Source organism: Oryzias latipes, chromosome 8 (genome assembly GCF_053564925.1).
Source record: "Oryzias latipes strain Hd-rR chromosome 8, Olatipes_Hd-rR_3.1".
Lineage (NCBI taxonomy): Eukaryota > Metazoa > Chordata > Actinopteri > Beloniformes > Adrianichthyidae > Oryzias > Oryzias latipes.
In genome coordinates, this window is record NC_136244.1 from 2,392,950 (window position 1) to 2,415,259 (window position 22,310).

At 44.3% G+C, this 22,310-nt stretch overlaps 1 protein-coding gene and 2 long non-coding RNA genes across 3 annotated transcripts; 1 reads left to right on the forward strand and 2 right to left on the reverse strand.

Moving 5' to 3' along the window:
* Positions 1 to 99: 99 nt before the first annotated feature.
* On the reverse strand, positions 100 to 4,897 carry LOC144994201 (uncharacterized). The gene is made up of 2 exons (XR_013657633.1): positions 4,762 to 4,897; positions 100 to 3,943 (listed from the first exon to the last, which is right to left on the reverse strand). It is a non-coding gene; the product is annotated as an uncharacterized LOC144994201 (long non-coding RNA).
* On the forward strand, positions 3,055 to 22,050 carry col1a1a (collagen, type I, alpha 1a). Its single transcript, NM_001122918.2, has 49 exons — positions 3,055 to 3,301; positions 4,785 to 4,973; positions 5,241 to 5,263; positions 5,433 to 5,468; positions 6,288 to 6,380; positions 7,202 to 7,270; positions 7,356 to 7,400; positions 9,266 to 9,319; positions 9,409 to 9,462; positions 9,564 to 9,617; positions 9,702 to 9,755; positions 9,852 to 9,905; positions 10,470 to 10,514; positions 10,594 to 10,647; positions 10,733 to 10,777; positions 11,119 to 11,172; positions 11,570 to 11,668; positions 11,754 to 11,798; positions 11,960 to 12,058; positions 12,233 to 12,286; positions 12,378 to 12,485; positions 12,922 to 12,975; positions 13,079 to 13,177; positions 13,251 to 13,304; positions 13,400 to 13,498; positions 13,598 to 13,651; positions 13,750 to 13,803; positions 13,879 to 13,986; positions 14,088 to 14,132; positions 14,938 to 15,036; positions 15,132 to 15,239; positions 15,382 to 15,543; positions 15,630 to 15,683; positions 15,792 to 15,899; positions 16,001 to 16,054; positions 17,383 to 17,436; positions 17,530 to 17,691; positions 17,775 to 17,882; positions 18,048 to 18,155; positions 18,254 to 18,307; positions 18,538 to 18,645; positions 18,782 to 18,835; positions 18,928 to 19,035; positions 19,136 to 19,189; positions 19,271 to 19,378; positions 19,468 to 19,747; positions 19,840 to 20,030; positions 20,177 to 20,419; positions 20,586 to 22,050. The coding sequence occupies exons 1-49, from the start codon at positions 3,220 to 3,222 to the stop codon at positions 20,730 to 20,732; spliced, it is 4,341 nt and encodes a 1,446-aa protein (NP_001116390.2). The 5' UTR covers positions 3,055 to 3,219; the 3' UTR covers positions 20,733 to 22,050.
* LOC111947788 (uncharacterized) lies at positions 5,367 to 6,398 on the reverse strand. Its single transcript, XR_002873724.2, has 3 exons — positions 6,267 to 6,398; positions 6,043 to 6,143; positions 5,367 to 5,760 (listed from the first exon to the last, which is right to left on the reverse strand). It is a non-coding gene; the product is annotated as an uncharacterized LOC111947788 (long non-coding RNA).
* Positions 22,051 to 22,310: the final 260 nt, after the last annotated feature.

Sequence of the window (22,310 nt, forward strand, 5' to 3'; positions counted from 1 at the left end):
AGGGAGGTCAGGGCATCTTTGCTAAGACTGCTGCTCCCAAAACCCAGTCTCAGATGAGAAGAAGAAGACGGATGGAATAAGCTGCTGCAGGTCTCAGAATAGTTGGGACAAGAGGTTTTAAAAAGATTCAGCAAATAAATAAACACCCACAAATGCAGTTTACACTTCATTTACTTTACATATGTCATCCATGTAAAAAAAATACTACAAAAACATAATAAAACCACCAATAGCACCAATCATATCAATATTATAAAACATGAAATAAATCTAGCAAATTCATTGTTTGATACAACAGAAAATATATTTTGCTGAACATTGCTGAGATCTAAACGTTGTACTGTCCCTTTAGTGTTTTCTGTTTGTGAACATACTTGGAAGACCAAAAGGTTTAGTGGTTTGATATCTGCGTGCGTGCATGCATGTGTGTGTGTGAGTGTGAGTGTGCGTGTGAAAATGTGTGTTTTATTCAGAGCTAAAGGTTGAAGGAGGGAGCTATGAGTTGGCTCTTTCCTCGCTCTTCTCCTGTTTTTGGACTCTTTTTGCCCTGACTACATTCCAGCCTCTTCTGAGTAAAAAGGAGAAGCAGACACATGGATATATGAAGGTGTGTGTACATGTGTGTGTACGTGCGTGTGTGAGAGAGAGAGAGGGAGAGAGAGAGGAGGGGAGAAATGAATTAAAGGCTTGCTTGCCCAGCCTCAGACTGTGCAACGTGTCTGCTGTTGGAGGATCAGATGGCAGAAAGCTGCTGCGTCTCCCTGCAGCTCATCTGCTCCATAATGGCTGCTCTCTGCTTAATTACAGCTCACTTGCAGCTGGACCGGCACTGCACACACAGTTCTGAGCGGGGAGGACCAGGGAACTACACATATACACCTTTATTTGCACTGGGGGAAACATTGCTGCTTTAAAGGGCTTTTATTATTTTCAGCCAAAAACACTCATAATGTCTGCAAACCCCACAATTGTGCAGGTATTTGACAACAGGGGCAGCGTCAGCTCGCTCCCTGAAAACACGCCAACACCTGGTTCACCCAGAGGCTCTGCGGCCCTTAGCAGTCTGTCTGTCTGTCTGTCTGCCGGCCTGTCTGTCCTACTTTTCATTCGCTTTCCAATCCAAAGTTTTCAGCTCTCTGGTGAACTGTATGCAGTATTTTAGAACAATTTTACCAGCAAAAAGCTGGTTAACCCTTGTGCTATCCTAGGCCCGTCAACGTTGGGAGTTGGGTCATCTAGACCCACTAGACAGTGCTCTGAACCTTTTTTCTTCAATGATTTGTGATCTTCACTGGTGTCTATGGATTCCATGAAATCTTTCCACCTTTATCCACCTTTGTCATGGTAGGGAGAACACGTCAATGTAGGGGTGGGATCAGCTAAGATAGCCAAGGGTTAAAGACAACAACATTACTTTTTGTGGGTTTGACCTTTTGTAAACAGTTTTGCCAATGGTGTGGTTTGTATCATTATCTTATTAGGATGTTAAGATACTGAGTTCTTGTGCATGTGGAAGTACAAGAGAGGAAAGCAGAGCAAAACATTCTCTGATGCTACAGGACAGCAGCATGGACACTGACAGCAGAATCCCACAAGAACGGAAATCAACCAACCCTTCTCCATCCAATCACTCATCTACTCATCCATCCAGCCATTTCTTGTCTTTCCATTCACTAGCCAACTATGATCTCTCCATTTATCCATCCATCCAACTCATCCATCCATTCATTTACTGATCCATTTTAATATTCATCTATCAACTATGCAACCATTCATTAGTTACTTCTTCCATCTATTATCCATTTCTCATCCATCCACTCATTGCCAATCCTTTATCTATACATGATTCCATTCAATCATTCATCAATCAATCAATTACCTATCCATCGATCCACTCATCTATTCATTACCCATCTATCATCCATTCTTTATCCATCTGTTACTCATCGATTATCTATCTATTTATCCAACCATTTAACTTTCCATCCATCCATCAATCTGCCTATATTTTCATCCTTATTATATTCATTACCTTTCCTTTATCCATTCATTGATTTATCACCTATCTGTTATACATACATCCATCCATCCATCCATCTATCCATTCTTTTATTCATTCAATACCTTTCTATCAATCTCTTCAATCCTTATTTAGCCTTTCTTTTATCCATGTATCCATATTTTCCTTGTCCTGAAAATGATCAGCAGGGCCAGTCAAGGATCAGGATGGAGGATTTAAAGAGTCTGTGTCTCTTGACACATATAGGTTTTCTTCTTGGTCTGCTGTGAATGAAAAAATCCCATATGGAAGTCTACTGCACTGACATAGATCCATTTTGAAATGGTAAAAAAAAAACTATGTACTGAACGTTTGTGTAAGTTTACTTACATCTTTAGATGTTACTGAAAGCACAGCTGGAGGCTAACCTGAACCTGTAAAAGAGCTGCTACTGCTGAGAAAAGGCTGATTGAGTTGATCTTGAATTGCTGAAAAAAAGAGTTTTCCAGGTTTTATATGGGCTCCTGTATTTGTCTGTGACATGTACGTGTTTCTCCCAAATACACACATTTGAATAAAAGGGCTTTTTAAGAAAAGATGCTCAGAGGAGGATTCAGAAGTTCAGAAGTGTGTAAAATACTGACAAACCCTGGTTCTGGTTGTAAAGAGAGGCTCCAGCACCAGAACTAGAACCTGAGATGATGCTGTGAACCCAAGGTGAAGTCCAACTCCAAATGAAATGAAGAGGAATCAGGAAGTTAGGCAAAGTGACCATCAAAGCTGCGGCAGAGGACCCTCCTCTGAGCCTTTGGTGCTTCTGTGGATCAGGTTTCCTCTGTGGAAAGACCTCCTTTCCTGCCATCCAAACCTTCTGTTGTGCAGATATGGAAGGAGGGATCTGTTGTTTTTTTTTCCTTCTTCAGCTTTGAAGGAGGCGCCTTTCTAGTCTTCCCTAAACGTGAGCAGCTGCAGCAGGCTGCGCCCCCAAGTTGCTCCAGTTCTGGAACCTCCCAGCTCTTCAGGCTCCCATATAAAAAGTGTGGTGGAAAATGAGTGCAGGCAGTAGGGTGTTTTCTGCTGGGGTCAGGAGGACTTTGGACAGACGAGCGGATCCTGCCCCAGACACCCCTGTATGAGTGGAGTGTAGCAGAAGGAGAAAACATCCCCAACTTTCTTCCTCTCTTGCCTCAAAGAGTCTACATGTCAGGTGGCATCTAGACATGTTCAGCTTTGTGGATTTGCGGCTGCTGGTGCTGCTCAGCTCTGCGGCACTCCTGATCTCAGCGCAGGGCGAAGATGACCGTAAGTCTCATCAGTGTTTCTTGGAGCTTCTCAGACCCTTTCTCTTTGACCGCGGGACTCTGTTTTGGGCCGGACGCCGGTGAGATTTACTGGAAAAAGGCAAAACTTTGGGGGCTCGTGCTGCTTTGCCTCCAGACGGGCAGACAGATGTGCGTTTTTTTTTTACAGCGCAGGGTAACACATGAACCCCCCGCCACCCCCACCCTTGCAGAAATGCACCAGAACAAGTTGCTGCGTGCTTTCAACTCTTTCTTCCAGGCAAGGCTTTCCTACTAGAGACAAGTCACAAGGAAAGCATGATGCCCAACTTTTTTCATGCCTCCAAAAGTAGAGTAGTAAAATAACCTTTTTATGCTTTCACATGGATTCCATCATACATCATTCCACAAATCCTTGTGCCTCAGCTGGCCTACCACCCCTACAGGTACGAGTCTGAGTGATGTGGCAGTAATGAGCTTGCCTAAGGCCAAGGATTGCTAGACAGATGAGATCCATGGTGAGAAAACACAGAGGGGAGAGCAGGCACAGTCTTGCCTGCAGGACTCATGAAATGCTTGAACCCGCTTTAGTTTAACATCTTCAAGCGTGTAGATCAGCTCTAGCAGGCCAAAGCAGATCGGGCAGATGGAAAAAGCTTTCTTCCTGTGAGAAGACAAAGGAAACGAGAACCATACAGACTAAGTCAGCTTTTCCAGATGTTCCTACCATCTGGAACAGAATCAGGAGTCTAGAGATGGGCCACGACCCTTACAACAGTGTCTGAGCGACACCTAGAGGCCCCTTCTGCACCTGCACTAGCCACATCCCCACGCTCTTCTTTTTTTTTCCCTCTCCTCCTTTTCACTTTCTTTCCACTCGTTTTTGTTTCCTGTAATTGCAAACACATGTGCTGTGTTTCCATGGGCTGCTGCCAAGCTGACGGGCCGCCGCTGCTTTTCCTCTCTGAGTTCAGCACTTTGGCATGCTGGAAGATTTACAAGCACTCTGAAAACAGGCCTGGCCAGAGGCTGGCGTCTGCAGAGGGGTGCGCAGCGGCACCCATGCAGGTCAGAGAGGAGGACAGGACCCTGCTCTGTACCAAAACCATCTGGAGACATCTGCCTTTTCCTTGGCTGGTGTTTTTCCACTTACAGCAGAGGCTGACCTGCGTCAGGCCCAGCAGGATGCTGACCCCACAGTCACCTCTGACCCTTTCAGTTTAAGTCCCTTTTGTCTAAGTTTGATCCTCTTTGCAGCCGTGCATCCACAAACAGAGGATTTGTCAATCTATTTCTTCCTTTTAAAGTTGAGGACAAACTAAACGTAGTGGTGCAGAAATTTGTGACAATCTTTGTTCTGATCGTTTTCTGCCAAATATGACTCAGCAAATTAGGAAAATATAGCAAATCTCTTCTGAAAATGGCTTTTGCTCCCCTTAGTTTAGTCGTACATGAGTGTGTTTGGGAGTGTAGCTCCCTGACCTGGCTTGTGTTGCCCTCTGCAGGCACAACCAAGACCTGCATCTATGAGGGTCAGGTGTTTGCCGACCGGGACGTGTGGAAGCCCATGCCATGCAAGATCTGCGTGTGCGATGCCGGTTCCATCCTCTGCGATGAAGTGGTGTGTGAAGAAGTGACCTGCGCCAATCCCATCATTCCCCACGACGAGTGCTGCCCAGTCTGCCCTGACGACGGTATGAGCCTTTCTTCAGAACACATAAAGGCCGCAGTGCACAGTCAACCTAAGCTGTTTGACATCTCCAAAAAATCCAAACCTCTCACACTCCCACCTTCACAAAGGTCATCTTCAGGATTTACCTGAGGGCCTTGAGCTCCATGTTTTTTGCTCCACATGATCTTTTCAGAGCTTTCAGTTTTGTCTCCTCCTTTCCTGAGAAATATGGAAGGACACATTCATGCAGTACATTCCTAACCTCCTCGCCCTTATTTCTCCTCTTCAGGCTACAATGAGGGCGCTGTGGAGGTATGTAGCATTATTTTTTTCACCCATCTATACTTTTGTTATGGCTCTCTCAGTTGTGTCAGTTAATAGAGCCACTCAATGATTATGGTGCTTCGTATAAAACAAGCAATCATCTTTTGCACGATTAGTGGTGTCATGATGAAGCTGATATTCGTTCTTTTAACCACAGGGAGCCAAAGGTCCACGTGGGCCCAAAGGAGAACGGGTAGGTCCAGCTCTTTCCTTCTTTGGATTTGATTGGATCTGAGCCGATCCTGCAGATCTTTTGCTGCATTTGAGGCAGCAGAATGCGTCCAGGCTGAAGTAAAAACAGGCCTCAGATGTGAGGACAGGGTCAATTCCAGGGCGGCTTCCACATTCGGCTTGACGTTGCTCTCTCTATTTGTTGTTCTTTGCGAACATCAGAACATTTCAGGAGTGAAAAGTTTCATAAAAGCTGTTGTTCTTCTGCATTAATGCATCGTGTTTGGACGACAGCATTCTGGGAAACAAGGAGCCTGAAGGCATCAAAGGAAACCCAGCAAAGTTCAGTCTGGGTCACAGCAGCAGAGACTTTGATTCATTTCAAACTTTCTTTAAACAATGTTATTATTTTTAGTTGAACTGGTGCTATCTGAGATTAAACAAGGATTAACTGGATCATGCCTCAATCAAATGCAAATACTTAATCTGATATTGGAAATAATCAGTCTGATTATTTGTAGATGGAATTTTTGATAAATATGAGATGTTATGGAGTAATTCTGCCACAGACAGAGGCTGTTTGTGTCAATCCTTACATCAACATCCCGTGTCACGTGGCGACTGCCAATCCATTTTTGGTTGGTCACAAGATCATTTTGGCTGATGGATATGCTAATCCATATGACTGTGGATGCGTCTGTAAAGAGAGAGAAAAAACATTTTAGAGTTGCAGACCATCATGTGACTCAGTCATGTGACACAGTGGTCAGGTGTTTAGAGCCCCCCCCCCCCCCCCCCTCTCTTTACCACATGGTCTTACTTCTGCTTCCTTTTTTCTCAGGGTCCTGCTGGTCCACCTGGCAGAGATGGTCAACCTGGCCGACCTGGTCTCCCTGGACCTCCTGGCCCCCCTGGACCCCCTGGCCTTGGCGGAGTAAGCCCTCATTTTTTGTGTTTTATGTGAATTAAGTATCTGGCTGCTTTGTATACAGTCAGAGCTGAAGGCCATAGTCTTAGGGCTCAACTTTCCAAAACTACCACACAGCATTTTTGGTAGCTCTTCTGTACAGGACAACATTCATAAACAGCATTACTTTGAGCTCTGGTGCATTTGAGGAACCCTGTAAATAATGGCTCTTCTTACTCTAGTCTGAGATACTTAGAAAACTGAGGTCAAGAACAATTCTTCCTTGATAATGACCTTGAGTCTGGAACAGAACGTTGGATTTTGATGCATGGTCAGTTCACTCCTGGGCTCCTGCTTCTTAACATTTGGAGACAACAGTTGCTGAGCCAAGGCTCTACAGTTGGTTCTCTTTGAGGAACAATAGTCAAACTCTGCTGAACCAAATCTTTAAGACAGACATAGCTGGGATTTGGCTTTACAGTTCCTCCAATGTAAGACTCTCACATGACCCATCATCCTGAACAATACTAACTAACTGAAGTAGATATTTACCTTCATTACTGCTATTCATATGTTACACACAGCTAATTTTATGATACTCCATCAGTGTGGAACTGTTCTCCAACTATCCATTCTGGGTCTTTACTATAAGGCATGACACTCCCACAGGCATTTTCTTGTGGCACAATTCAAACTCCTGCACATTTAGACGATGTTTGATCTTCTTTGATGTTTTGAAGAAGAAAAAAACTGGATTTGCAAAGGAAGGATTATGATCATGTTGCAGAAATAAAATGTATCATTTATGGTGTCTTCTGGTTTTTAACAACATTGCTTTGTTTTTCCAGAACTTCTCCCCACAGATGTCTGGTGGTTATGATGACAAATCTCCAGCTATGCCTGTCCCTGGACCCATGGTGCGGCACTTTGACACACAGACACTATTTAATAGTCTTTTTGTAATTGGTGATGACACAATTCTGATCTCTGCTTGTCTGGCAGGGCCCAATGGGATCTCGTGGTCCTCCAGGACCTCCTGGTGCTAGCGTGAGTGCAACTCTCCTCTGCTTCCTTCACTGAGTACACTTAAGATTTAAAAAAGAACATTTCACAACTTCATACCATACCAAACCGTTCATTACCATACCTAACCACACCAAATAACGTGTCATTGGCTACGAGGTTGGTAGTTTTCTCACAGCCAAAAGGCTGGTGGTTCAATTTCCTGCCTACCCCAGTCACATGTTAAAGTGTCCTTGATAAGGCACTGAACCCCCATTTGCCTCAAGGGGGCTGTAGAGCCTCTTGCCACTTCTATGTGAATGTGTGCATGTTAGAGTGGGTGAATGGGTAGGTGGGAGGCAAAGGAAAAGAGCTTTGAATAACAACTGTTAGAAAAGCTCCACATAAGTATGGGCTATATAACATATCATACCACACATTATTATATGGTATTACCGTACCATACTGTACTATAATATACTGCACTGTACTATACTGTAAATGGTAAAAGGCGTATACATGTATAGCGTTTTTCTTTCGTCAAAGGCCCAACATGCTAACAGTCACACACACATTCACACACAGGCGCCAACCTTCCACCAGAGGCAAGGTTAGGTTCCTTGTCTGTTGTCCAAGTATACTTTGCCACATGTACTATACTATACTATACTATACTATACTATACTATACTATACTATACTATACTATACTATACTATACTATACTATACTATACTATACTATACTATACTATACTATATCATACTATACCTTACCATACTATACTGTACTATAATATAGTATACTATACTATACTATACTATATTATATCATATCATATTATACCTTACTATACTATACTGTGCTATATTATACTATACTGTACTATATGATACTATACTGTACTATACTATACTATACTATACTATACTATACTATACTATACTATACTATACTATACTATACTATACTATACTATACTATACTAGACTACACCATACTGCACTATACTTTAGTAAATATGTCACTACACTAAACTATATTATGGTAAAAGGGACACTGTACTATACTACAGGGTTCCATTCCGTAGTGTGTCCATGCCGGATTGTCAAAGTGGAACATTTTGCATGATTTCTGCATTTCCTTATTCCAACATACCTCCCCTATAGGATGGTCATTTTCATGTCACTGCGTGCTTCGTGTTTAGGCTGGGTAACAGTGAAAACCTGCACATACTGTATTCTGAGAAACACTACTGTAGTACTTTCATCTGTACTTAGTCAAGCTGAGAAAGATGTGAATATCTAACCAAACAACTGAAAACAATTTACTTAAACAACATAAACCTTTAGGACCGGCATCAGAAATGAAAAATAAACAAACAAACAAAAAGATTAATTCTGAAACAACTAAATGTGCCGTTTGATTCTATCTTAATTACATTTTTTTGCTATTTTATTGTCATTTTACTTTCAATGTTGAGTTTTAGCAAACTCAAACAGCACCCCTGTATGATCACGTTTTGCCATGAGCTGTGCACATTTTAAAGGCTAACACATTCATTTTTTGTGTATCTAAAAAAACAGATTGCTTAGAATCAAGAAATACTGTACTATGAAAGCCTTTGATTAATCCTTAAAGCATAATATCGAAATCAAGATTGTTGAAACATCACATAAGACCAGACCGAATGAGAATGGCATTTAAGTCAGCATGACTTACATAAAAAGTTCTTAAAGTGTAGAGCTGTACTCAGCTGTGCCGTCATGAGAAGTTTAGGTTACTGTTACCTTAAGTGAAAAACTGTCAGGCATCAGCAAAAACGGACTATTCCTTAGTAAAGGAGAACAATGTCCAAATGTAAGTCATAGAAAAATGTGGGCTTACTTGTGGAACTGTTTGTGCCTACAGGGACCTCAGGGATTCACAGGTCCCCCTGGTGAGCCTGGAGAGGCTGGAGCTCCTGTAAGTCTTGAATCAATGTTACAGAGTTCATCCTTTCATTACAGGTTTACCTTAAAAGACCTTCCTAACATTGTGTATTTTTCATCTAGGGTCCCATGGGTCCACGTGGACCTGCTGGTCCTCCTGGAAAGAATGGAGAAGACGTAAGTAGTCCAAATCGCCTAACATTTAGAAATCTGCATATGGACCTCAGTTCAGATTCAAAATGTCCGTTAACTCTTTCTCCTCCCATTTACTTGATCAGGGTGAATCTGGCAAACCCGGTCGTGCTGGTGAACGTGGACCTCCTGGCCCACAGGTAGATTGTGTACAAGTCTCTCACTGGGACAGCTGATCTCGAGTGAAACAGAGTTGATGTGCTAACATTGTTTGACCTCACCAGGGGGCTCGTGGTTTCCCAGGAACCCCTGGACTGCCTGGCATCAAGGGACACAGAGTGAGTACGAGGCTCCATCATGGCTCCACATAACAGCTGGAACTGAACATCTCACGTCAGCCGTTGTAACGTTCGCTCATCTCCTGTGTGTCGTAGGGTTTCAGTGGTCTGGATGGTGCAAAGGGAGACACCGGCCCTGCAGGACCCAAGGTAAGCGCCCCTACTTAACAGTAACTCACATGTGACCAATCGAACAGCTGGCTTTTTCTTTTGCCGCTGTGTTCTAGCTTATGCGATGTGCTTTTATCTACCTTTGTATTTTTCCACTTCCCAGGTCGTCATTGTAAATAAGACCATGTTCTTCATGGCTTACCTGGTTAAATAAAGGTTAAAATAATTATAGTAAACAAGGAGAAATGTGTGTTAAGGTTCAGCCTGCTATTATGAGGTCCCTGGGTTATGGTGTCAGAAAATATCCTTGATGTTCAAATTATAACAATCCTAGTGCTGGACATCAAATGTTAGATTTTCTGTTATTGGCCTTTAAAAACTTTGATTTAATCCAGTCTTACTATAGCTGCCCCCAGATGACCTCAGTTCTGAGTGGAGCCATAGAGCAGGAAAACCCATGCTCAAGTGCTTCTGCAAGCTTTCTTCCACAGTCACTGCTGGACCTGTCCAGAAGCTGCTCTAAACAAACATTTAAGCTAGTCAAAGATGCAAAAATCACGACCTATTTTGATGTGATAAGCTGGCCTTTGTGTTTTATTTTAGGGTGAGGCTGGAACTCCTGGAGAGAATGGAACTCCTGGTGCCATGGTGAGGACACGAGCACATCCCAACACCACAGTCCTCACTGAGACCTCACCCCTAACCCTGACTGTGTTTGCTCTTCCAGGGACCTCGTGGTCTGCCTGGCGAGAGAGGTCGCGCCGGTCCTTCTGGAGCTGCTGTAAGACCTGCGGCACCAACACTGCCTGAGCACTGTCCTGGATTAATATCTGTGAATGTACGGTAACCTCTGCGCTTTTCTGCAGGGAGCTCGTGGTAACGATGGAGCTGCTGGTGCTGCTGGACCTCCCGTAAGTCTGTCCTTCTCTATAACTAACAGAAACTCACCAAAGTGTAGATGTTTATCTTCAGGAACTTAGAATAGAAAATAGCCTAATAAAATGGATGATAGAAACCACTCAAAAAAATCCCTTTTCTTTGATAGCAGTGTTACCATAGCAACCAATAGAAGGCGGTCCTCTAAAGAACGTTTTTACGTTTTGTACTGCTACCACAGCTTCTACTTAGCTGGCTAAATTAGCAGTTTCTGAGCCACAATAGTCTATCTGAAGCACTTGACCACATCAGCCATGTCAGCACGACATCTAAGGAACTGTTTCTGTTTGTCTGAATCCCTTTTGTTTGTGCTCAGGGTCCCACTGGCCCTGCTGGACCTCCTGGATTCCCTGGTGGCCCCGGAGCAAAGGTATGTTGATATTCAAGATAACTATTATTGAAAAAGGAAAAGCTTCCTTTTAACGTGTTTACTTCTGCTCTCTTCTCTGTTAGGAAAGTTTTCTCTAACAGTCATTATTTAATTAACAATCGGTTCCTATTGTGAGTTAATTATTAGAAAAACCAAAGTTTAAAAAGCATGGAAATGATCTTTGGAGACAGCTGTCTTTGTCAGGGTCATTTGGTTGATGGTAGATGAAAGAGCTCATGTTTGTGCCAGATAGTGTTTCTGCTGTATCTGCAGCCATTTTCCATCCCAGAACAAGTCTTTGGCTGAGTTACTTTGTCCACCTCTTCATAGATTTGACATCAAACAATTACATATCAATGCTTTTCTACAGTCATCTGTTTGATTTCTTCCCTGTCAGGGTGAAATTGGACCCCAGGGTGCTCGCGGACCCGAAGGTCCTGCTGGAGCTCGTGGAGAGCCTGGAAACCCCGGACCTGCTGGTCCAGCTGGCCCCTCTGTTAGTATGAAGCTTGAATGTTTTGTTTCAATAATCAAACATGAAATGATTGAAGTGGTTTTTTTTTACTTTTCTTTACATTTAGGGAAACCCTGGAGCTGATGGAGCTGCTGGAGCAAAGGGAGCCCCCGTAAGTCTCTCTCCTTGGTGATTTATGCTCTATTGTGCATAAAATAGATAAGGAAAAATGAAAACGTTGTCGTTGATAGGCTGAAACCCCAGTTTGTGCTTTAAGGAGCTAAAATGCTCCTCCTTCTGTGACTAAATTTTGATCTCTGCTGCCCCCTGCAGGGTGCTCCTGGAGCTGCTGGAGCCCCTGGTTTCCCTGGACCACGTGGACCCCCAGGACCTCAAGGTGCTGGTGGTGCCCCAGGACCCAAAGGAAACAATGTAAGACAGCTGTGTGCACAGGAAAGAAGCATCTCAGCAAAATATAACTAAACTGAGGTGGAAAATCTAGTTTATCTTTATCATTTTGTCCAACCTTGGTATATTAGCAAATAGCTATTTCTTTTTATAATTTACTTTGTATAAGTTGCAGTTTTTCTTTCAATTGTCCTTCAGGGTGAAGTTGGTGCCCCAGGAGCCAAGGGAGAGCCTGGTGCTAAGGGAGAGGCTGTGAGTTCAGTAGAAATAAACACAACATTTACCATTTTAAAGGGTACAAATGTTTACAAAGGACCTGTTTGTGTTTGTGTGAATTTTGCAGGGTGCTCCAGGTGCACAGGGACCCCCAGGAGCCCATGGTGAGGAAGGCAAGAGAGGAGCTCGGGGAGAGCCTGGTGCCCCAGGGGCACGAGGAGCACCTGGGGAGCGTGTAAGCACATTTCTCATTTTCACAACTATGCTTATTTTTACTTTATATCAATAGTGTGATGATGAAAAGAAATCTATCCAAATCTGTGAGAATAAACTGAAGAAAAATGAATTTAAACGTTATTCACACCAAAAGATAATCTATAAAAATAAAGGGTTATTTTAGCTGGTTGGAGGGCAAATTTTACAGATTTTTACAGAACAACCCTCATGACGTAGTCATGCAAATATGACTGAGTGGTCAGAAAACTTGAATCAACATGAGGCATATAAGGTGAGGCCTTCCAAAGGCCCACAGAAATGATTTTAAACCATTTGTTCTGCATCCTTCATGTTTGAACAGCAACATTTGAACAGCTTTTTGTGGTTACTGCATCCTGTTCTGTTCTTATGACCCTGCTGACAAGTTCTGTTCTTCTGTTTTTATCTGTCCACAGGGTGCTCCTGGAGGTCGTGGTTTCCCTGGTTCTGATGGCCCAGCTGGAGCCAAGGTAAATTCAGAACACAGACACACACACCAGGATATGCCCAGTTTAACATCGCAATAACCAACATCTTGTCTATTTCCTCCCCTCCCTTCCCCGACCATCACAGGGTGCCCCAGGTGAGCGAGGTGCCCCTGGTCTTGTTGGACCAAAAGGTTCAACTGGGGAGCCTGGTCGCACTGGTGAGCCTGGTCTGCCCGGTGCAAAGGTGAGACTTCCTGCAGTGAACTGTTACAGATTTCACCTCTTCACCATGATGACCCTCCTCCACTGCTCTGCAGGGAATGACCGGTAGCCCTGGAAGCCCCGGACCCGATGGCAAGACTGGACCTGCTGTAAGCTCATGTCCTTCATGTTCTTTTTTGGTCTGCAGATTGTTAATATCTAGTTTGTGCAGTAATTTAGACTTTTTGTTAAATCCTGATAACAGGGAGCCCCTGGACAAGATGGCCGCCCTGGACCCCCTGGCTCTGTTGGAGCTAGAGGTCAGCCTGGAGTCATGGGCTTCCCAGGACCCAAGGGAGCTGCTGTGAGTACAATTTCAGCTGCTTTGGGTTGGTCTGATTGACTGAAGCAATCAGTGAGACACACAAGTACCCCATAATCTCTGTGCTGTGTTTTCCCTCAGGGTGACGCTGGAAAGCCTGGTGAAAGAGGAGTCATGGGACCCACTGGCCCTGCTGTGAGTTGTTCTCTTGTTTTCACTTGTTTGCATCCTGTTCTTGATAAGTTTTAAATCTAATTCTGACTTCCTGTCTGAAAATGCTTTTTTGCCCTTAGGGTGCCCCTGGAAAGGATGGTGATTCTGGTCCTCAGGGTCCTTCTGGACCTTCTGTAAGTGCACAGTGCCCTCCATGTTGCTTAACAGTGTAGGTGTTGTTAGAATTAACATTGTTTGGCCATCCTTAGGGCCCCGCTGGTGAGCGAGGAGAACAAGGACCTGCTGGTGCTCCTGGCTTCCAGGGACTTCCAGGGCCTCAAGGTGCCATTGGTGAGCCTGGCAAGCCTGGCGAGCAGGTATAAGCTAATGGGGGGGACAAACCTATAAATTCTATACAGGTGTGTCAGTTTAATGAGAGTTTTAACGTTTTTTCTTTTGTGTGTGTCTTTTTATTCAGGGACTCCCTGGTGACGCTGGAGCCCCAGGACTTACTGGAGCTAGGGTAAGTTGTCGTTTTGATGGTCACATAATACTCTGTCGTGAGTGGTGTCAATTGGCCAATCAAAGCTAGTCCTTTACTTATTGTTTACATTAGCAATTACCATACACTCCAGCAAAAAAATCAGTCACAAAGCCAATGCCTGTGAACAGTGAAGCAACAACCATACACGTAAAAAAGATTAAAAGTGAATTTTTCCTCCTAAACTAGGAACCTGGAGTAATCACAACTGGACTTTGATTAACAACAAGCCAACATTTTGTCCTCTTTGTCCGATCATATTTTGATTTAGTTTTCAGTGATTTTTCAATTTGGATTATGCCATTTTTAGCCAAAATCCCAAAACCTGTGTTGTTTTCTTGGACATAGTTTCTGCAGAGCGGCTGGAGTTCATTAGAATTTCACCTCTGAGTTGTGGGCGGGACCTTTAAAGCATCCCCGCCCCCTTTCCCTCCCCATTGCTGATAGCTCGGAGCAGGGGGCTTGTAGCCCTCCCAGCGTATTTTCTACATCACTATTTTTCACCTGGCATTTTTTTGTCTGCTCCTGATTTACCACGATTTGAATTTTGATCTCAACTATCTTTCTATAAGTCCACCAGCATCAGAAAAATGTCACAAGAACATGTTAAAAACAGCAAGAACTCTATTTTCGTTGGAGTGGGTTGGTAAATTGTAAGATTTGCTCGCAGGATGCAAAAACAAAGAAAAATCACATCTAAACATTCAATGATTTTACTCAAAGCAAGCTTTCTATTAAAAAAACCACATCACCCATCAACTCACTCTCCTGTAACCTCTTCCTATAGGGTGACAGAGGCTTCCCAGGTGAGCGTGGAGCACCTGGCCCAGTTGGACCTGCTGGCGCCCGTGGATCCCCCGGATCGGCTGGAAACGATGGTGCCAAGGTCAGCTTCACACAATAGAAGGATTGAGGAATTTCAAATTAACTGTATTTGGAAACCGAATAGCACCAGTTTCTGACCTTCGTTATATGTGTTAGGGTGACGCTGGAGCCCCTGGTGCTCCTGGAGCTCAGGGTCCTCCTGGACTGCAGGGAATGCCTGGAGAGCGTGGTGCTGCTGGACTTCCTGGTCTGAGAGGAGACAGAGTGAGTTTTAGCCTTAACATGTCTGTGTGTTAAATAATGAAAAATTTGTTGTGAATAATCTAAATAATTAACTGAACCATCAATCTTTCTAAAAAAAATAGTCTTTGGGTGATTTACCTGCCTTTTCCTTGTCTAAATCCAGGGTGATCAAGGAGCTAAGGGTGCTGATGGAGCTCCTGGAAAAGATGGTGCTCGTGGCTTGACTGGACCCATTGGACTTCCTGGCCCTGCCGGAGCACCAGGAGACAAGGGAGAGCCTGGTGCTGCTGGACCTGTTGGACCTGCTGGAGCCCGTGGCGCCCCTGTAAGTAAATGTATAGTTCGATGTATAATTCGGTCAATGAAAACTTTATTTATTTAATACTGCAATAAAAAAATCTTCTCTTAAAGGGTGAGCGTGGAGAATCTGGACCACCTGGACCTGCCGGATTTGCTGGACCACCTGTAAGTCTTCATACATAAATCCTTAAGCCTTCTCTGGGGTTTTTCTTTTTTTCTTAGGTCCTTAAAATTAAACTTTCTCTAAGCCTCTGTTATTTTTCTAAATGTTAGGGTAGTGATGGACAACCTGGTGCCAAAGGAGAATCTGGTGAGAATGGTGCCAAGGGAGATGCTGGTCCCCCAGGCCCTGCTGGACCAACTGGTGCTCCTGGACCTCAGGTTTAAGGACAATTTTTTATAGAAATGAAAATTCACAATGTACTTTGTTTCTCAAATTGAGTTCTTCCACTTTCAATGACAGTATGACATGTTTATTTCAGGGTCCCGTTGGAAACACTGGAGCTAAAGGAGCACGTGGTCCCGCTGGTCCACCTGTAAGTCACCATTCTCATTCACCACAACCACCTTTTTCTTTAGTTGGACAGTTTGAGTTCAATTTTAAGTAGGAAAAACATTGTAATGATTCAAAAAAAGGCACCCAGTTGTAAAGTAATGAATCAAACATTATCTAGTAGTTAGTTTATTTGACAAGGTCAAGAAAATTGCTAATATTACTAGAGGTGGGTGTCCCTCCACATTTTAACTTAATTGCAAACACGCCAAACTCATCAACAGAAAGCTCCCACCTCAGTATCTACAGAGCTCAGGTAACTAATTACATGACACCGGTTGTTTTTCTAGGAAATTAAACAAGACTTTGGTCTTTGTACACAGACACATGCTTGCCAATCCATCCATCCATTCTTAACTCACTGTATCCCTTTTGGGGTCACGACGTTGCTGGAGCCTATCCTACCTACTGTTGGGTGAAGGCAGGGTACACCCTGAACAGGTCACCAGTCTGTTGCAGGGACACACGTTCACACACTCATTCACATCTAAGGGCAATTATGAATCATCACTCAGCCTATAGGACATGTGTTTGAACTGTGGGAGGAAGCCAGAGAAGACCCAGACATGCACAGGGAGAACATGGAAACTCCTCACAGAAAGGTTCCAGCTGGGTTTTGAACCTTTCTCACTGTGAGGAGTTAGCGCTGACCACTACACCGCCGTGCAACCCAATCTATTTTTGCTAATATGTCATGTTTTCTTTGAAGAAAAACAACAACAAGAACTGCTAAAGCACACATCTTCTAACCAACTGTAAAGCAGTGGAGGACTGATGGTTTTGTCTTGATTTGCTACTACATCAACTTAAATCCTTGTAGTCAGGGAGTCAACCAGAAAATGATTTACTTGGTTACCAAAAAACCATGTGTCTTATGACGAAAGGTTAGCTGGAGATCCCAAGCTTATCAACAGGACCACCTTCATCGCCGGCAAAGAGGAGAATGATGGTTCTGACAGAATTGAAGTGCCTGAAGAAAACTGCTCTGAAGAGTTTAGGAAAACCTCTATTTAGTGAAGGAGGTGCAGAAAATTCCTCTGAAATTACCACATGCAGAATAGCTATGTCACTTCCACACATTCATGACACTAATCGTCAAAAACAGAAAACAAACAGCTTAAACCCCTCTTGTGGTTTCTTTGTGTTTATGTATTATAACGAGGTTAAAAGCCATTTTAAGCTTCTTTTAAGTTCTTTCTTTCTAGTAGAGGTTGTGTTGTTAAGTACAACACGTGCGAAGCATATGTTAATCTTAGTATTTTTATTTATCAACCTTTAAATGACTGACATTTATTGGCTTTCCCTTCCTAGGGTGCAACTGGTTTCCCTGGAGGTGCTGGCAGAGTTGGACCCCCTGGCCCCGCCGTAAGTTTCTTCCATTGTTAGAACCTGATGGTTAGCAGCCCTTGTCCCTGAAGCAGGGTGCAACACTTCAAACCTCACAACCTCCATCCTCAGGGCAATCCCGGACCACCTGGACCCACTGGCCAAGCTGGCAAGGAAGGACCTAAAGGAAACCGTGGTGAGACAGGACCTGCAGGTCGCCCTGGTGAAGTTGGTGCTGCTGGACCTCCAGGACCATCTGGAGAGAAGGGTAGCCCTGGTGCTGATGGTGCCCCTGTGAGTTTTCTCTTCGTAATAGTTCGAAATAGAGTAATTGACCAATATTTGACTGATCTGAACTGTGTTGTTCCCCTCTGCAGGGATCTGCTGGTCTGCCTGGACCTCAAGGTATTGCTGGACAGCGTGGTATTGTCGGTCTGCCTGGACAAAGAGGAGAGAGAGGCTTCCCTGGCCTGCCTGGACCTGCTGTAAGTTCTTCAAAAATCTCCATGCTGCTCCGAAAATTAAATTCCTTGACTTTAAAAGGAATGTCAAGAAATGAAGTTCTGAAAACAGAACTGTCCTCAAATGAAATAAACAATAGCAATTAAGATAAAAATGAGATCAGTGGACTTTTATCTCTGCACCCACAGGGAGAAGTTGGAAAGCAGGGACCTGTTGGCCCTGGTGGTGAGCGTGGACCTCCTGGACCATCAGGACCCCCTGGTCTGGCTGGACCCCCTGGCGAGCCTGGACGAGAGGTATGACCCATCCAGACTACATGCTATTGAACTGCTCTTCTCTGTCATCTTGTTGTTGTTTTTTCAGTTCGTTTACATCACAATTGGATTTTTTGTAGGGAACCCCTGGTAATGAGGGATCAGCTGGTCGTGATGGAGCCCCTGGACCCAAGGTGAGCTCATGAAGCTCTGAGCAATGTTGGTCTGCTCACAGCTGAGGCCCAACATGCTCTCAGTCCACACGCTGTCACTGCAGTTGGTTTTGTAAACCCTGATGTTGATGGGCATCCACAGCTTGAGTTTGTTTGAAGAGGGAAAAAAACTCTTATTTTGCTCTCACATCAGCTTGGATGGAACAAAGCACTCAAACTTTGGGTTTAACTGGTTTGGTATTGCCTTTAAGGGAGACCGTGGAGAGTCTGGCCCCTCTGGAGCACCTGGTGCCCCTGGCCCCCCTGGAGCACCTGGACCAGTTGGACCCGCAGGAAAGAGTGGTGACCGTGGAGAGACAGTAAGTGACAACACCAACCAAAAACGTGTTTGGCTTTTCTTCATTGCAAAGACAATTTGGGATGGGAATTGGGATTGGGACAAATGGGATTTTCTTGGACCTCCTCAGAAGAGTATGTCTTTATTCTGTCTTACAGGGACCTGCTGGCCCTGCTGGCGCTTCTGGCCCTGCTGGCCCTCGTGGACCTGCTGTAAGAGATTTGCTTTAAAAACAGAAAATAATAACGGCTAGACCAGCAAATGGGTGGAAAACGCTCATCCTTTCTTTTGTTTGTTCTAATAGGGACCTCCTGGACTTCGTGGAGACAAGGGCGAGACAGGAGAGGCTGGAGAAAGAGGCATGAAGGGACATAGAGGATTCACTGGCATGCAGGGACCACCTGGACCTTCTGTACGACACCTGACCCATGAGCTAAAAAATACTGAACGCAAAACAAACCTACTGTACCATGTTAGAATAAAATCTTCCCCCTGGTTTTATGGACTCATAGGGACCACCTGGAGAGCAAGGACCTGCGGGATCTGCTGGACCTGCTGGGCCTAGAGTAAGTTATCCATCTCAGACTTTTCACAACTGTTGTGGATTTGATATTTGAGATCAAAATGTTCTCCTTGCTGTTTTTTAGGGCCCTGCTGGATCTGCCGGAGTTCCTGGTAAGGATGGCATGAGCGGCCTTCCCGGACCCACTGGACCTCCTGGACCCCGTGGTCGCTCTGGAGAGATGGGACCTGCCGTAAGTCTGACTATTTTCTGATGTTTTTATTCTTTGAAGCTAGGCAAGACAGAAATATGTAATACATGGCATTTCTGCAAACGTTTTAGGGTCCCCCTGGACCCCCTGGACCTGCTGGAGCCCCTGGTGCCCCCGGTGGCGGATTTGACCTTGGCTTCATTGCACAGCCCCAGGAGAAGGCACCTGATCCCTTCCGCATGTTCCGTGCTGATGATGCTAATGTTCTCCGAGACCGTGACCTTGAGGTGGACAGCACCCTGAAGAGCCTGAGCCAGCAGATCGAGCAGATCCGCAGCCCTGATGGAACCAGAAAGAACCCTGCCAGAACCTGCCGGGACCTTAAGATGTGCCACCCAGATTGGAAGAGCGGTGAGTACAGAGTTTTGTTTTGGCATTATGCAGGTAGTGTGTTGAGGTTTCTACAAAAACTTAACTTTTCTTATCCTGTCATATGCCTTTAGGCGAGTACTGGATTGACCCAGACCAGGGCTGCACTCAGGATGCCATTAAGGTTTACTGCAACATGGAAACCGGAGAGACCTGCGTGTCACCCACTCAGCGTGAGGTCGCCCAGAAGAACTGGTACATTAGCAAGAACATCAAGGAGAAGAAGCACGTCTGGTTTGGAGAGACCATGAATGATGGCTTCCAGGTAAAATACTGTTTTTTTCCTGCCATTTCAATGAAACTTCAACCTAACGTTTGGGTTTTGCACAGCAACAATTTTGCATTTTTGTCATTCATCTTCAAATTTCCAGCAAGGTCAGTAACTTTTCTACTTTTATTTTTTCTGCACAGTTTGAGTATGGCAGCGAGGGCTCTTTGCCAGAGGATGTCAACATCCAGCTGACCTTCCTGCGCCTCATGTCCACTGAGGCATCCCAGAACCTCACATACCACTGCAAGAACAGCGTTGCCTACATGGACGCCGCTGCTGGAAACCTTAAAAAGGCCCTTCTCCTCCAAGGTTCCAATGAGATTGAGATCAGAGCCGAGGGTAACAGTCGTTTCACCTACAGCGTCCTGGAGGATGGATGCACGGTAAGGCGGCACTCCCCAACTTCTCTTTGTTGCCCAACTGAAATACATAGCTAAAAGTGGCAAACGTGTTGATAAACACAATGCTGCGGTATCTAAAAAAATACATCTAACATGAAAAAAGTTGTTTTCTATGTAGACACTAAAGCCTCCTCTTCTCTCCCTCCAGTCACACACCGGTACGTGGGGCAAAACAGTCATCGACTACAAGACATCGAAAACATCTCGCCTGCCCATCATTGATATCGCTCCTATGGACATTGGTGCTCCAGACCAAGAGTTTGGCCTTGAAGTTGGACCCGTCTGTTTCTTGTAAAAAGAGAAATCTGGACTTGAAATTGTTGTGCGTGTGCGTGTGTGCGTGTTTTGTTTTTTCTAGCAGTCATCTCTTCCCCAAAAAAAAGTCCACAAACACATTGTTCTAATGTATTTTTCTGGAAAAACCAAACCCTTGCTCTAGATTCTACACGTTTCCAGTTGGTGGTTGTTCCGATGACCGTCTTTGCCTTAAACCTGCACTACAGCAAGAAAAAGAGAGCAGCAGTGCAGTGTCATCTGTACTGTCAGCTTTGGGACCACTACTTTTTATGTTTTTGAACCTTTTTTTTTTGTTTGTTTTTGCAATGCAAACACCAAGGATCCTGTAGAGAAGACATTTCGCTTCACTGGCAGCAAGAAAATAATATATGCCTCTGTAAAATGTAAAAAAAAAACACTTCTCCCCTTCATGCAGCCACACCAGGCCTCCATGGAGTTTACAGAAACACACAGGTGACTTTTGTAATTTTTTTTTAACCCTCTGCGCCCTGCAGAATGAAAGGACGGTCCCAGCAGACAGAACTCGGTTGCTCTGTACCACATTTCAGGTGATGATGAATAAAAGGTGAAACTGACAGCCCCGGGTGTCTCTGTTGTTCTGCACTCCTGTCCCAAACTGGCCTCACCTTCCTTCCACTGCGTCCACTCGTGCTGCTGTTCCACGTCTGGTTGCAGCTGATTTTGTGTAGTTTTACCTTTTCCCTAAAGAAAAGTCACATTAAAACCAACTGCAGACAAAAATGGGTTTGAATCTCTATTCTGAGTAGGACGTAGGGCTACCTCAAGCAAAGAGAAATTCAGAAAAAGAGCGTCGATATGAAGCCTGTGACAGTTGTGGGGGAAGTTGAGGTGTACTGACACCCAGCAGAAGCAGTTATATCTAAGACCAAAGGTGCTATTCTTTGTTGGAGGTCTACTGACTGCACTGCAGTGTTCAGCTCAACAATGGTGCTAAAATCAAACCCAACTTTTCGTTTTTGGAGTCCAGAATAACACAGATTCTCTGGTGTTACTGCAGGCAAGATGGATCTATTTCTTCACGTCACTCTCGCTCCTGCCTTTGACCTCCCATCATCCTTCAATCCCACCCTTTCATCTGTTGTAGCTTTTTCTTGTTCTCATCTGCTTCCAAATTTCAAACCAGACATCTGAACTCATGACCAGAAAGAGCAGTTTGTGAGAGAAGTTAGATCGACACACTCATGGGAGAAAACAGCACAAGGATCTGTACCTATTTTGTATATGTATAATAAATTGAGATGTTTTTAATTATTTTGAATGCTGAAATAAAGCATGTTAATTCGTCTAACAGTGAATCCTGTCTAATTCAGTCGCTTACTCACCAAGTTTTGTCAGTGCAGCTTCAACATGTCAAAAACAGACGAGCTTCTGATGAATCTGCTCCGACTTTTAGATGGACAAAAGAGATGTGGTCCTAGTCTCTTCACAGGTCTCTTATTTTGATCAGCATGTGCTCTAAATTTCATTAAAACAGCAATGGTTTCATAAATAATCTCTGTAACTGCAGAGTTGGAGAATAAGAAGAAAGAAAGCACGTCCCACCTTTTTGGGGGGA

Coding starts and splice junctions, on each gene's coding strand:
- col1a1a (NM_001122918.2), top strand. CDS start 3,220: ATGTTCAGCTTTGTGGATTTGCGGCTGCTGGTGCTGCTCAGCTCTGCG. Junction 15,037..15,131: donor CTGGAAACGATGGTGCCAAG/GTCAGCTTCACA, acceptor TATATGTGTTAG/GGTGACGCTGGAGCCCCTGG. Junction 19,748..19,839: donor CCACCCAGATTGGAAGAGCG/GTGAGTACAGAG, acceptor ATATGCCTTTAG/GCGAGTACTGGATTGACCCA.